The 15,386-nt window shown below is 34.3% G+C and overlaps 1 protein-coding gene across 6 annotated transcripts in view; it reads right to left on the reverse strand.

Moving 5' to 3' along the window:
• DGKB (diacylglycerol kinase beta) overlaps window positions 1–15,386 on the reverse strand; it is a 378,935-nt gene that overhangs the window by 183,809 nt on the left and 179,740 nt on the right. For all 6 annotated transcript variants that reach the window (XM_071429110.1, XM_071429109.1, XM_071429111.1 and 3 more), the window contains 3 exons: window positions 11,874–11,959; window positions 9,503–9,592; window positions 6,845–7,005 (listed from right to left, as the gene is read on the reverse strand). In XM_071429110.1, the coding sequence (XP_071285211.1) occupies window positions 6,845–7,005; window positions 9,503–9,592; window positions 11,874–11,959 (337 nt within the window). The remainder of the gene's footprint in view (window positions 1–6,844; window positions 7,006–9,502; window positions 9,593–11,873; window positions 11,960–15,386) is intronic.

The following is a 15,386-nucleotide window of genomic DNA, read 5'->3' on the forward strand; positions in this document are numbered from 1 at the left end:
AATTAATCAGTTTACACCAAATGCCCAGAATTCAACATATGCATTTGTCCAGTCATATTAGCAAAAATGCAAAAAATGCTTAAAAAATTACCCATGTATTTAACTGCTTCATTAGATCAGGAAAGTTTAAACACATACTTAAATGTCACATTGCATCAGTGTTAAGATGTGCATGCACTTAAATTCTGCACTGAATCAGCAAATGTCCTCAGGATATTTTCCTATGCAGAAAATAAATTCCTATTTACCACCATGAATAGCAAAATGCTAAGAGGCTTTAAAATTTCAAAATATGGGGCCAACATAAAACTTAAAATCATTCACAGCAGTAAATATTATATACGATAATAAACACCTTTTTTTTTGTAATAAACTCTAAAATACTTTTTTTGTAAATTCTCTAAAATAACATAAATAATAAAATAACATGAAAAAAAAAGAAGATTATGTCATCCCATATTCAGTTAGAGGTGCCTAAGACTCTGATATTTGAGACTTAAAATTCTGGTAGTCAACGTTTCTGTTGATGTTAATGAATGTCCTTTCTTGAGAAAACAAAAACTACGGCTTCTGTGTAAGATATTTCTTACTTTTTTTTTCCCAGTCTTGCAAAAAAAAAAAAAAAAAAAAAAAAAAAGAAGGTATAATGGAAGTGTAGGTTGATGGCTTAGACTATAGTGATGGGGAAGCAGATTCATAACAAGCTCAAATTTATGATTATGAGAATTAAGAAGTCATATTTTTCCCTACTGGCAGAATTAGAGGCTCTTAGTGACAGGTTAAGGTTGAAGAATATTAAATCATGAGCCCCCAAATATCTATTTGATAGTGCATTTGGATAGTAACATACTAGGTGTCATAAAAGTCCACTTGTCTTTGTCATAGACCTTTACTACTTTATGATAATAATTTTTCAGAGAACACATCTTGATCGGAGTATTACTTACTAGTGTTAGTGAAATTTCCCTTCTATGTGATAATTGCTATTTTTTTATTAATCCAGCGTATAATACTGCCTTGTTTCTCAAAGAACTTACAGAACATTTCCAGGCACATTGAACTATCTTTACTGCCTTAACTTAAAACACTTGCAAAAAATATTTTTGCTGTAGATCATCCAAGTGAGAATATCACCATATTGCAATGAAATCAATTACCACATGTTGTAAAGACTGAATGAAAGACTGAGGTGTTCTACTTCCCTAAGTTCTGTTTTAGCCATAAAAAATTTTACCTATTGATTTTAGAAAAGAGTAATGTAAGTTTCTGAATTTCCATGTACAAGTTAATCAAATGGACAAAAACAACAGATGGAACAGGAATCTGGATATCCCAGTTCTCTTCCAGGTTACTGTCTTAATTGCTGTCCTAGAGCATTTTTTTTCCTCCAATATGTTCTTGTGTATGTGTTTGCACATGTAGTCAAAATTTCAGCTGAAGGGAAGCTGGAAGATCCTTATTTAAATCCTTATTTAAATCAGTCCATAACTAGACAGATAAGATGTTTTCCATATCCTAAATACCTCGTGCAAATGAAATAATCTGAGTAAGATCAGCTGTAGCTTTAAGCTTCCTAAGGAACTTGATTCTGCTGACAACTACTCTTCAGGGTATGTAGATAAAAGAGCACTAACAGCAAAGATCCTAAGTAGGCTTACCCTAAAGCATGTATTCAGGTGATCAGTGTAGATAAGGGAGAAGCAATTCTGGATCTACAAAGAATGTAAGCCTCTAAGGGACTGCTGGTTTCCGAAAGGGCAGCAACCCTTGCAGTCCTCCTAGCCAGAACACTAGGCAATCACTTAAGTGTGAACAGAGACCATATGTATGTTCTTTACATATGTAACATACCTACAACTTGGCCAAAAACAAAAGTTCAAAAATTTTAATGGAATCTGGCCCAAGAGGAAGAAAGTAGAGATGAATATCAGAGAGTTACTTAATCAGTCATTCATACAGAACACTTCAAGTTGAACACAAGGATATATGATTGCTAATATAATCTTCAGAATTGTCTTTTTTAAATACCAATAAGTACCATATCATTTGGTTTATTCTTACACCTTGAATACTACCCAAACACCAGTGACAACTGTTTTCATTTTAGAATGGTATTCACTGCTTTGACATAGGAAAGGCTGCACTGTGCCACACTTTATCTAGTATAATTTTCCTTGAAGTCTAGCTCAGTAACATTTCTTTATATACAAACTTGTACTAAAAGACAATGCAGATGTTTGGAAGTTCAGTTTATGATGCTCCAACAGTCTACCTACAGAACCGCAACAGGCTTAGCTGCATATGCTCTGCAATAGTCTATGCAATTACAAAAATTCAAGTGATAGTTCAACAGCATTGGTAACATTTTATCTCCTATTAACATCAGATAAATTTATGATTTATTTAAAAGGTAAAAAGAAGAAAGAAAACAGAAGGAAAACGTTTATGGTTAAAGATCTTCAGTACTGATTCATGCTGACCTAATTATGGCTCCATAAAGTCTAAACTCTCAGCTAATTCAGTGGCAGAACAGTAAATTCAAAATTATGCTTGCTTTTGGAAAACCTACTTTAGGACTCACATCCTAACATCTATTCATAATTTCTTTCAGCATTATTACCCACAAAATGGAAAACAATAAAAAGAGCTATTAGTAACTAACAGGAAAGTCAATGGGAAATAGATGAGTTGTTTAGTTTAAAAATTGTTACCTTTTTTGAGATAAGCCATTGTCTGAATCAAATAATTGTTTTTTTATTTAATATTTTCAAGTAGTTTACATAAAAAGGTAAAAAATCAGGGTCCAGCAATGCTGGTTCTCAGGTGACTACGATTATGCTTTTAGTTTGGCCTACAGCTATTTGCTTCAATCAAGGAGAAGCCTCTGAAAAGCTCATCCATCTTTAAGAATAAGAATTATTAATTGTGAGATATCAAAAAGCAATGAGATGCTTTTTAAAACAATTTCATCATAGATTTTGCATGATTTCATGTCTCTTGAATACCCACCTGGAAGAGAAAGCATAGAAAGGAGAGATATTGTGCCCTCTCACACACATTCCTACCCCTAAGTATGTAAGATGTCTTCTTCCCCCTTCCACGTGCTCCTTTCAACAAAGCATTTAGTGGAAGCCAAGATTTCTAATGTTTAATCAAAATGGAACATTTAATGATGCATTTCTTCCATTATCAAAACATCTATTTTGTCTCACTTTGAGACAATCATTTGAGAAGCACTAAAAATAAGCAATATAGCTTCCCTACATATTTGACATTCTTCACAAACTTCCCAATAAAAGATAAACAGCCTTGACAGTCACTCCCTTTTCAGTGACTAGTATCAACAATACAATATTGCTTGACAACTAAGCTACTTATCCCTAAGTTTAAAAGAACTCTTTCTTCACACCTTAGCACTATGTAAAGTTCCAGGCCATGCCATTATGGAGTTTCCTAACAGCGCACATGGAAGTCCTTCTCAAGGTAACAATGTTCTCAAGTTGCTTTCCTGTTTTGGTTTTATGTGAGAGTTTGCCTCATTGTCTGTTGGCCACTCATCTTCCATGGCTGCTGCCCAGGTCTCAATCAGCACATGATTATTTCACCATCTTCCATGTTTATTTTGTTTTGTGTGTAATTCAATTGAGTATATTTATTGTGAAAAGAATATAGGCCCATCCATTTCATAATTAACAATGTGCACTTATGCTTTACTATGACTGCATCACTGAAGAAAATGGCTCAATCTAGGCACAACCTGAGAGCCGACTTCAGAAAAATCGTTTGCAAAGAGAGGGTTTACTTTTTAGGGTATCATTATCCACTTTTTTCCTCTTGTTCTTTGAGTAATGCATAGAGTTATGAGTATATGGGGATTCAGTCTGAGGATTATTTTGTTTGCTTGGGCGTTGTTTTGAGGCTTTTTTGGAGGGGGTAATTTCAAGCATTGAACTGAAGAATTACTACTGATTTTGTGAAAATACTTCCCTGCTCTAAGACAGGATTAGATTAGGGAAGTGTCGGCTTTTTGGTTTTTTGCTTTTGTTTTTTTTTTTTTACAGGGTTGACATACAGATACAAAAAAATAGCTCAGATAAAATAAACCAGGTGTGTTACAAACACAGGCTTGATCTGAAGCACCTGTCCACATATATATGTTGAGCCACCATTAATGGTATGCAGCTGCATGCTTGAAGAAAGCAGCGAAAGTTAAACTGTTTTATCCACAGGAAAAGGTTAACTGTGACAAATAATATGTCCAATGAAATACTCTGTCTACACACACACACACACACTCCCTCTGATTATAGCAACAGCAAGTTGGCAAAATGAAGTGACAAGACTGAAATTCCAGTACTGCAGCAACTGCAGAAATGCATTGCAAGCCCAAGAATACAGTATGTGATAACAAAACAATACTGACATTACTGAACTCTGTCTTTGATGATCACTGGGATATCAACCTAGTGCATGAATGTATGACTATTAAAACTGGTTGGGTAGATTACAGGGGAAATAACTTTTATTTTCTCTAAAGTACATTAGTAAGTGAACTTTCCACTGTTGCACAGTTGGCCTGATGTTTCCCATCTCTGTCATGCCTCCTCATTTGTCCTCTAATACTACCAGCTATGTTTTTCCAGCTCCCCAAAACTGTGACTTTCCAAGGCAAGCTTTCATTTTCAGATTACTCTATTATATTCTTGACCAGATTTTTATGGTTTGGTTTTCCTTGGGGTGATGGTATCTTTGTTTTTTTAAAATAAATATGATTTGACTATAATGCACGTTTTTCTTGGATATTTAGCTCATATCAGTGACTCCAGTATTATTAGGAAGCAGATGGAACTTCTCTTCTGGTATCTTGCCATCCTGACAGAATGATGGATGTGAGCAATTGAAAAATCTTTATCTTATTCTACATTGCTCTTAGATGTTTTCTAGCTCCTGCTTTGAAACTGACACTTGGCTTGGCGTCCGCTTTTTATGGTCCTTCCGTGCTTTGTGTTTCCATCAGGTTGAACATTACCCACATTCATTCACAGCTGGTTACACATAAATATCTGTTTCTTACCTTTTTCTCTGTACTTAGACATAGTACAGTACTTATGTACATATCAGAACTTTGAGATTGCCACAGGAAAAAAAGGGCTTGTTTGGCTTAAACATACTAATCAAACCGTTCACATACACATGCTACTGTCTCCAGCATTCCTATCAAGTTAGTGTATCATTTTCCTTCCAAGGGGTAAATTGCTTTTGGACTGGTACCTATGATAAAACAACCGGATTTGGAGATGAGGAGAGAGCAAAGGATGTTATGCTCAACTTCAACAAAGTTTTGAACACTAGCTACCCCAGCATTCTTGTATCTAGCTTGGGATATTATGGTCTTGATTGCTGGAGAGATTTTAAAAAAAAGACTGACTAGATAAGGTGATTAAAAGGTAAGAGGGCAGCTCCAGAGAGGTCTAATAGCAGACTGCAAGTACCTATCAGGAGGTATCAAGAGGACAAAGCCTTCACAGACTCTTCACAGTGGCACATATGACAGGAGAATGTGAGACAGATAATTTATGTCGAAATGAGGATTCAGACAGGATGTAGGGAAAAAAAACCAAAAAAACCAAACCATTTTCATCATAAAAACAGTCAAGCACCACAACAAGTTGCCCAAAGAGGTTGTGCCATCCTTGGGGGCTTTTAAAATCTAAATGGATAACGCCCCAAGCAATATGATCTGCTCTACAGCTGACCCTGTTTAGAACTAATAACTTCCTGCAATCCCTTCCAACCTGAATTATGGTTCTAAAACATCAAGAGTTCCATGTCAAGCACAATTTTATTCAGTTTTACTTTCCCATCCTTTCTATATATACATTTAGATTGTTTGTTATTGACCACAATTTCTGCCATACCATTACAAAGTTCATACAGTAAGTTCCATTCATGTTGGATTAGAGACTGTTCTTATTATTTGGCAAGAATCTATAAGGCAATGTGCAATATGTTGTAGGTCACCATTAGTTTTCAAAGTGCCTTGGAAAAACAGTAAAAATTAAGAGAGTGTAATTCAATCAAGTGTAGATTTCTGCATGTAGGCAGGAAGAATCACCCAGGATAAACCCAAATGAGATATAAAGTAATGACTCTTCAGAATAGTATCAGAAATTAACAACAAATCACAAATCAAAAACGAATAAAGAAATTCTGCTAATATTAAGAAGCATCGATACTACATAGAAAACTACAGAGAAACACAAACCAGAGATGCAGTTCCTCAGACATGAAGAGCTGCTTAAAATCCTTTTCCTTCTAATTCATTCAAACTGTGAATTTGAAGTGAACTTCACTTCCCTACAAGGCAGAACCAAGAAGATACCAAGAAGAGGCTTTCTTTTTTGTATTATTGTTTTATTATTTAAAACCGCCCTGAAGAAATAAAGAATGCAACAGTTCCTTTAAGCAGTTTTGACTATGTAAATGCTAATGGAAAATATTACTTAAGAGTTCTTATTAAGTGATTTGTTTTTCCTTTATATTTTTATAGGACCTTCAAACTGACAATATAAATTTAGTATTATAGCTGCTCATAAACCATTACGAACAACACAAATATCTTCTTTATAAATGGGAAGGTAGAAGGTCCTGAAAAATAATTCAGGTTTGAATGTGAGGAAGTAAATTTATGCAAATTGCTGTCAGTCATCTATGTATTCATTTCACTAGCAAAACAACATTATAAATGATCTCTAGCCAACAGTTCTTCATTTGAAGGCATGTGATGCAAATATTTATTCAAAACAGAAAAAGAAAATCATTTAAGGATAAGCATAAGTCTTACCACACCAATAGAAAAGTAGTTATTGATGATGTTGTAAGGCACTGGGTCTCCCTTCTCATCTTTATCATTGGGTATTACTTCGAATTTCCACCTGTCCAGTAAAATCTCTGAGCTGTTCTCAATGTCTTTTAAGATCTTCATCAAATTCTCACCTTCATACCCTAGCAAAACATAAAAACAGTTATTTAATCAAGCATAATAAACTTTCATTACTTTTTTCTCTTTCTAGATGATTGAACAGGATTCTGCGCAAACTGATCTAATTGAAGATGCCCCTGCTCACTGCAGGGAGGGTTGGACTAGTTAACTAACCTTTAAAGATCCCTTCCAACCCACAATAGTCTATGATTCTGTGACTGGAAAAATGAAAGCAATTCATACAAGACCTTAAAAGCAGGATTGTGCATGAAGTATTGACAATTTTCCAGCACTTGTCATTAAAAGAAGCACAAATACAAAGCTAATTAAGCATGTAAATTTAGAGTAATTCTACAGATTTCAGTGGACATCAAATTTGTGACGAAGAAAACAATTAGATCTTCAAAATTTGCGAATCTCTTGAACTTTCCAAATGATCCATAAAGCTAAGGTTGTACTTGCAAAATGTTCTTGATGAGAAATTAATCTTAATATTGAAATTCCTTTGATTTCAAAATTTTTGGAAAAGAGACATATTGCTTTTTTGCCTGGCAAGACACTGAAAGGTTAAAAGCTATCTATTAATTTTCGTTGATTGTTTCAATCCCGTTTAGCATAACAAATCCAGAATTTCAAATCCATATCTGATAGTTTTATAAGCAAAAGTAACATTTTTGATTATCTCAACAACTTCTTCATGAGCCCCATCCTGCTTTGTACAGAGAACTTACTCTTAGTTGCAAGTAAGCATTCACATGTGATTCACTGAAATGAGTAGAAAATTGGTTTATGCCCTCATGAGTATATACAACACACACATGTGTGCATGAAGAAAAACTGTGTGAGTTTTACTAAGTGACACTATCAAGTCTGAATATTATTCAAAACAAACAACTTAGGAATAGATAGCTAAGATCTGGGGATTCAAAGCAGAAAAAACAAGATTTCCTATTCAAGCAGTATGTACTGCTGGTGTTATTAACAGCTTTAGCAGGGCAAGCCACTCAACGCCTTCTTGCTCAAAACCCATTGCTGATGTATTTGTTTATGGCTGCCTAGCACACTTTTGCTAGTTACTGCTAACCACCACATGACAGCAGCATGCACAATTCCGTTTCTCTGCATCTTTGAGATCATTCATCAGCAATTTAGTTTCTGGAATCCCTGTCTCCTCTCCCATTTATAGAAATTCCAGAAAATTTGTACTATGGTATTGTTCACCAGAAAGCAACTTGGCAAAGAATGATGAATCACAGAATATTTCCCTATTGTTTTTCCTACTTTAGTCCAAATAGAATCACTTAAGTTACAGAACAAAAATAAAAGTGAAGGTAGGGACAGGTCCCAACTAATGTAATTAAATGTTCTCATGGTTGACCCTACTTAAACAGCAGACTGCACTAGTGACTTCCTATAACTCTTTCAATTATTCTATGGATCTATGAACAATTCAGTAATTAAGCAAGGCTGATTTGAATAGGTTTTGTCTCATTTGTTCTCCATTTTTCCCTTAACACTATGAGAATGCAAACAATCAACAGTTGTGACAGATAAAATAAAGGAGGTTTTCAAATGATTTGACAGAACATTATGGTTAACAAAGTGCTATAGCATGAAAATTACTGAGAATTTGCTAAAGACTATCTGGCAACAAGGCAGACATTTGGAAAGGGAACTGATGAGACAGAAGACGTAAGATATCTGCAAAGGCTGAGAAGCTCCAAATAAAATAACCAAGTTCCAAATGCAAAACATCTCAACTGAAACAACCAAGACCTGAAATAGACCTGGCTATGAGCCCATAAAGTGAGGTGTTTTCACCACAGACTGAATCTTTTCTAAGATTTTCTTCCTTGTGTCTCTTTCAAGTTATCCTGTAATATGGACTCTGCATGGAGGTTTTTGGAGGAGCTGAGAGTAAGTCTCCATACATCCAGGAAAGGATGCAAAGGGTATTAAAGGTTAGATTTCTAAATATTTTCTTTCAGCATTCTTTGCCTTCTCATTTTCTGATAAATAGTACCACAGCACATTGTCTGGAATCCTCTGTAGGAAAACAGAAAGGGAGTGGATCAAAGGAACTAGTCCGAGGCTAAGAGATGCTTTTCATTTAATATTTTTAAAGATTAAAAAAGATTAAACTACTCCTAACCCATTATTAGGTATTTTCAGTAACCCTTTCAGAACAGTCCCAATTAAACCCATTTAAGACTGCTCCCTTTAGAAGGTACTGATCAAAGCAATAACTTGAATACAGACGGTAAAAAGCCAACCAAGCAGCTATATACTATTCTCATTACACCTTGGAACGTTTTTGGTGTCAGCAGAAGCTACAAACAAGGTATGAAGTGTGATTGCAACCTTTAATATCTTACATATGTATACAATTACAAACAGATTATTCCAAAAATAGAGAAAGTGATAATGGCTCTTTATGAAAACAAATCCAAATGTAAATGTTGATATAAATGTTTTTAAAATTTTAGTTCAATAACAAATTGCATTTTGATTTGTGTTTACCTCCTCCCCATCTCAGACACCTTGCTAAATCATTGCCAGTCCCAAGAGGCAGGATAGCAACAGGAGGATGCTTAATCAAGTTGGCTTTCTCTGTGAATAAAGAAGGAAAAAAACACAACTAAGGAACAAAAATTATCTAACTGCATGGTATTATATAACTGTGTTAGGTTTCGTTTCAGTGAAAGACTTGCTTTATATATGAAATTATGCTGCCTGCTCCACAATGGCGATTTCACCAAGTCAGTCCATTTTGTAGTCCCTTCTCCACTGGATATTCAACTCTTAATCCTAATTTACTCATTTATTATCATAAAGATTTTGTAATCCTAATTGACTCCTTTGTTATCATTAGGACTTTGTAAATCATAGATATGACAAACATTCATGAACAATGATACTCAGGATCTTTCCAAGACTGAATATGGTGTTCTTGTTCTAGTTCTCAGCTCTGCCATTCCCAGCTGTGAATACAGAAGAGTGATAGTTAAGGGCATGAATAATGAGGTGAACCTTCTACTTTGTCACCTGGGTGACCAAATTTGTGTGAAACTGTGTATTCACCTGGATTTGGGTCTATACCTGAGCACCACTACCAAGAAGTCATTGGAACTAACACAAGACTTTAGATGGGTTTGCCCATCAGGAATTAAACCTCCAAAGAGAGCACTGACCTGTGTGATCAAGTCTTTAGGTAGCAATTTTCTATTTATTAAACAATGCTTTGAAATGAATGAATTTATAGCATCTTTTCAGTCTTTACTGGTATTTTTGTAGCATTGTAAGCCCAAGGATCTTTTCAAAATCCGATGAGAAAACCCTTGTCAAGAAACACAGCCTCTCTGAAAGCTGGAACATATATTTCAAATATATAATTTGTCAAATTTCCCATTTAATGTGAATGAATAGCATGTCTATTTTAAAAGTTATATTTAATTAATCAATTATTTTGTTTATAGAATTATACACAATTATCAGCAATAGTCAGCAGTTTATCTATACAATGGATGTAGCAGGGAAATCAATATTTATCAATATTTTAGAAAGATTTACCATTCACATAACCAGTTTAATGGAAATCTTTCAGAGAATGTTATATTTAATAGAGTGATTAAAGAAAAATTTTTGAAGTTTCAAATTGATGAGAATTATTTTTTCCTTTTATTTATTTTTTCTTTCTTTTCTTTTTTTAACTTTCTTTTTTTCTTGCTGTGTTCTCAGCTAAAGCTCTTCGTATATCAGGAGATCAGGGAAGATTAGAAAGTGTTGAGAAACAGGTGTACCTTTACACTTTATATGCTAAAGTGCTTTTGCCCCCTAAAAGGCAGCATTGAAAATATATTTTCTGCACCTATGAAAAAAAGATGGTTCCTGGATTCCTGAAGTAATTTCTTAGTTCTATACCACAAAAATGGTGCAGAACATAGTATGTTACTGGAAGAGAAAATAACTGCATTTTATACCTCATGAAAAAGGTGACGACACAATAAACAGCTGCAAAACTTTGTTGCATCCAAGTTTAGGCAATGCACTTGATGTTTCTGTACATTAATTTATGACTCTGAAAGCTATTTGAGAGCTACTTGCAGTAGCTTGCATTTGCAAAAGACTTTTTTCCAACCAAGATTAGAAATATTCCTTTGCTATCATTCCTTCATGACATCAAGTTTACTTTTCAATGAACTTTTCTGGTCCCCTACAAAGCACACACTTTTAAACACTTCAGTTAAAACATGAGTCTTTGGACCTCTCTTGATCCACTTCCTAATTTCCAGTGTAACACATGCCCACTATTTTTCTCTGCAGCCTAACACCAAATAAATGATAATGTGATGTGGAAGACATTCTCAAAGACATAATCTTTGAGAAGATTAAGTATATTAAGTCTGTAATAACTAGACTTGGGGGCCTTCCTTATGATTTTTAAAGAGGACTTTGCAGACAACTGACTGAAAGAACTCCAAAACTGAATTACCTCCTAATACATTATCTTCATTTTGGGATAATACAGTAAAAACAAAAATTTGGTAACCAAAAAAAGCAAGTGACCTAAATTACATTTTCTTAAAATTAGCAAATTAGGTTTGATTCAGTTGGGGAATAGTCGGAATAGTCTTTAAACTGAAACTAAAATAGATTAATTCAGATTTCTTGCTTTCAGGAAATCCAGAAACGCTGAACTTGTCTAGAGATTTTAAATAACTTTCGTTATTTGAGTACCCTTAAAAATAATCATGTCCCAAACTAACACATTCAAAAAATTTAAATGAACAAGCTGTTGTTTGAAATAGCTGAATCCATGCATTGGTACATAGGAAGACCATTAAAATGAAATCCATGAGGCAAACAAAACTGTGTGAAGGCTATAGATTACCTATGCAATCCAAAATCCAGCCCACTGTTCCATCTCCACCACATGCTAGTACTCTGAACTCAGCAACATCTCGGAAAAAATTTAACCTAAAAAGAGTAAATGAAGACACCTAATTATGATCAATATAATCGTGCATTATGTAAACATGTTAGGGCTTAAGACATTTTGTTTAATAGAAAATAGCAAATGATCACTTTAAATAAAAGTCACTTCTGTTTATGTATTCATTTTAGACAGACAAAATCCAACATTATTATTAATTATTCTCAGTATTATCTGAAAAATTTCAAACAAAATTACTGATTCAAGGGTTAATATGGTACACTAACACTAGAAAAAGTTTGGTCCTGATGGTTGGGCCAATCTTTGTCTGACTTCAAATCTTGTTTGAAACTATTGTGAAAAAGCATTCTCTGTTCACTTAGTTGTAAATGTACTAGGTTGCTCAAAACAGAAAAGTCTGAATTGTCTAAACGTATTAGCTGTAACATTTATTTGTGAAGTTCTTTCTATAAAGCTATATGAAAACTTCATACTTCTGGTAGAACACTGGTACATATTAAGCTGAACATTCAGTGGCTGGTAAAAACAACTTCACCTCATGGTTTAATACAAAATGAGAAAACATCAGATTGAAGATCTTCGTTCCATCATCCTAAAAACTGTATTTTAAAAGTAAAATATCTTTGGCAATATTTGCCTGGCTATTTCTGCTTCCATATCCATCAAGTGAGTATCACCACCTCCTCACCCATTTCCTTCTATAACAACGTTGCATAATGTTGGAAAGTGAGGATATTTAAAACAACACTAAGGTTCAGTATTTTATATTGAAAGCATCACTTCATGACAGCTTTTGACACATGCTGAAATAAGTCCTTACACATAAACTGCCACTAGACAAAAAAGTTCCAGTAATTTTATCATATTACTAGGTATGCATGTGTATGCTCATTCACATAAATTATATTCATTAGTGTTACAGATATCTTAATGGATATTCTATAGTCCAGTCACCAGAACTGATATCCAGTTTGCAATCTCCTAATAAATGCACAACTAATATATTTTAAACAAATTCCGGAATACAAATAAATAGAGACAATAGCTTGCAGGTGTTTAATTCCAACTGTTTCCCATATGAAATTGTAATGCTGCAGGGAGAATTAGTTTCTGTCCTTAGGAAGTTTTATAATTCTTTTGGACCTCTTGATAAAATCAAGAACACATGAAAAATTACAGAGTAAAAAAGCAAGAATGGGAGAAGGAAATGAAAAACACAATGCACAAAAAAGTTATGTAATATGTAGAATAATAGAAAGGACAACTTCTTGTTTTATTAGTTTTTGACCAGAATTTCAATTTTAGCCAAGTTGCATAGAATTAAGCTCATCGCATGTCCCACCCCCTGTAATTTTCTTTGCTCAGAAGAGCTCTAAAGCAATTTCAAGTGCAAATATAATGCCTGAAGGATGCCTACTTGCCCTGTATTAAAGGCTGCCTTGCCCTTCTCACCCCTTTTATGTTCTTCTTCACACATCTGCAAGAGAAGTGCTGTAGGATCTCCTGTGACCCAAAACATCATGTGCCAGATCTGACTGGGTTCATGTGGGGAACACATCTACTAAGAGCATGTGCTGAAAGATCCTCTGCTGGGGGTCCCCTCCCAGCACTGCAAGGGCAGGCACTGAGATGTGCCCTGGCCCACAGGTGTGCATGCCCATCCCGGCCCATGGCCTGGCACAGAGACAAACACCTCCTGCCACCAGTATTCCCACTGCAAGCCAATGTGCTGGGTTGGCAGAGAGTCACCAGGTGTAATTACATTCCTTCCTACACTGAGAGTGTTCCAGCTTAATTTAAAGTCAAATTATAGCCCAGAGGTGATGGCAGGGTACTCACTGCTAAGTATTTAAGCATTTCTACTTCACAGAAAAGAAAGTCTGGAAAGAACCAACCAAACAACTAAAACAGCACCAAAAGCACAGGGTTGATTTTAGCATTGCTCCAGACTGGGAGAATATAGACTTAAACCTCTGTCTCTTTTTATAAACAAGCTTCTTCACCATATGGATATCAAAGATCCTTTTGTTTTGACTGTATAGCTAATCTTCATCCAAAAAGTGTAACTTCTAAAAAAGTGGGGGACTGAAAAATCTGGTGAAACCATATTGTCAAAAACCTTTTCAATAAGCTGCATTTGTATTTCCCTTGGGACTTTTTATATTCACAGACAGTGAATTTTCCAAGAGAAATGTAGCACTAAATTCACATAACCTTTTCTTTATATAATTTAAAATATAAAAATTATACACACATTATATAAAAACCTATCACACAAAATACATAAAAATAATGCATGTTACAGTGTATATTTGCATGCATAAATGCAGCGTATATAAATATACTATAGCAGATATAAATATTTATAAAATCAAATTAATTTATAAAATTAAATATAGTTATATAATTATATATGTAAATAAATCTTATTCATTGAATTAGAATGTGCAGCCTACATTAGGAGTTGGGAAGGGAACATAGTTTTCTTTTTTATAAGGTATCATTTAGACTCAGCAAGTGATACAATTGTACAAAAATAATTTGACACATTTCTTTAGAGATCTTTAGGGAGAAAGTCAGTAGTGCTTACCAAGAAAATGGTACTCAATTAGTGTTTTAACATCACCTGTTAATTTTTATCTACTATTTTTCTCATGGTTTGTAAAGAATTTAAAAAAAAAACTGCTGGAGAAGAACTTAGTAAAAGTGGTTTAAAGTGAAACTAAAAAAAAATTGAAGTAATTGTAAAGATTTTGTGCAATGTCAGCATAAGTTAAAAAACCAGAATAGAAAATTTTATCCTATTTTGTTGGAAAAATTTGAAACACTGGCAGTGATCACCACCAGTCTAATTTTATTTTATTTTGCAAGAATCAAGGATTCAAAGGCAGTTACTGAGTTTCTGCTGATAAATCAGTAATTTCCACCTGAAAGAGGGCAACTATTTCAGCTACCTAAATTACTCTAATTCAGTTTTTCATTATCACCTCATCAAGTCCATAGGAATGCAGGGGATCTACTTATGAATAAAATACCAATGCTAGAGGATGTCACTATTTGATTTTGAATCATGCAGTTAATTGATTTATGCACAGGTGGCAAACACATACACATTCTTATAGAACTGTTCAGAGAAAAATCTAAAGTATTTATTTTAATCTAATTAATTTAGTTTATAAGAGTAAAACTGAAGTTTTAGTCACAGTAATGAAAAGATAAATTGCAATATTTTCCATTTAGTTACCTGTACATGACTACTGCTCTTTTACCCAAAATCTGTACTCAGCCACACAAGGTGGCATAACAATGCATGAAATCATTCAGCATTCTTCATTCACAGTGGAAGCAAAATTTAAGACTGCCTACAGCACAAAAAAATAATCCACTAGTGGATCCCAGCAGAGGTTTCAGGTGCCAACACCACAGATGTCATAGAAGCAAAAATATTGT

Source organism: Agelaius tricolor, unplaced genomic scaffold (genome assembly GCF_023055355.1).
Source record: "Agelaius tricolor isolate 1412-34295 unplaced genomic scaffold, bAgeTri1.0.p SCAF_6, whole genome shotgun sequence".
NCBI classification, from domain to species: domain Eukaryota; kingdom Metazoa; phylum Chordata; class Aves; order Passeriformes; family Icteridae; genus Agelaius; species Agelaius tricolor.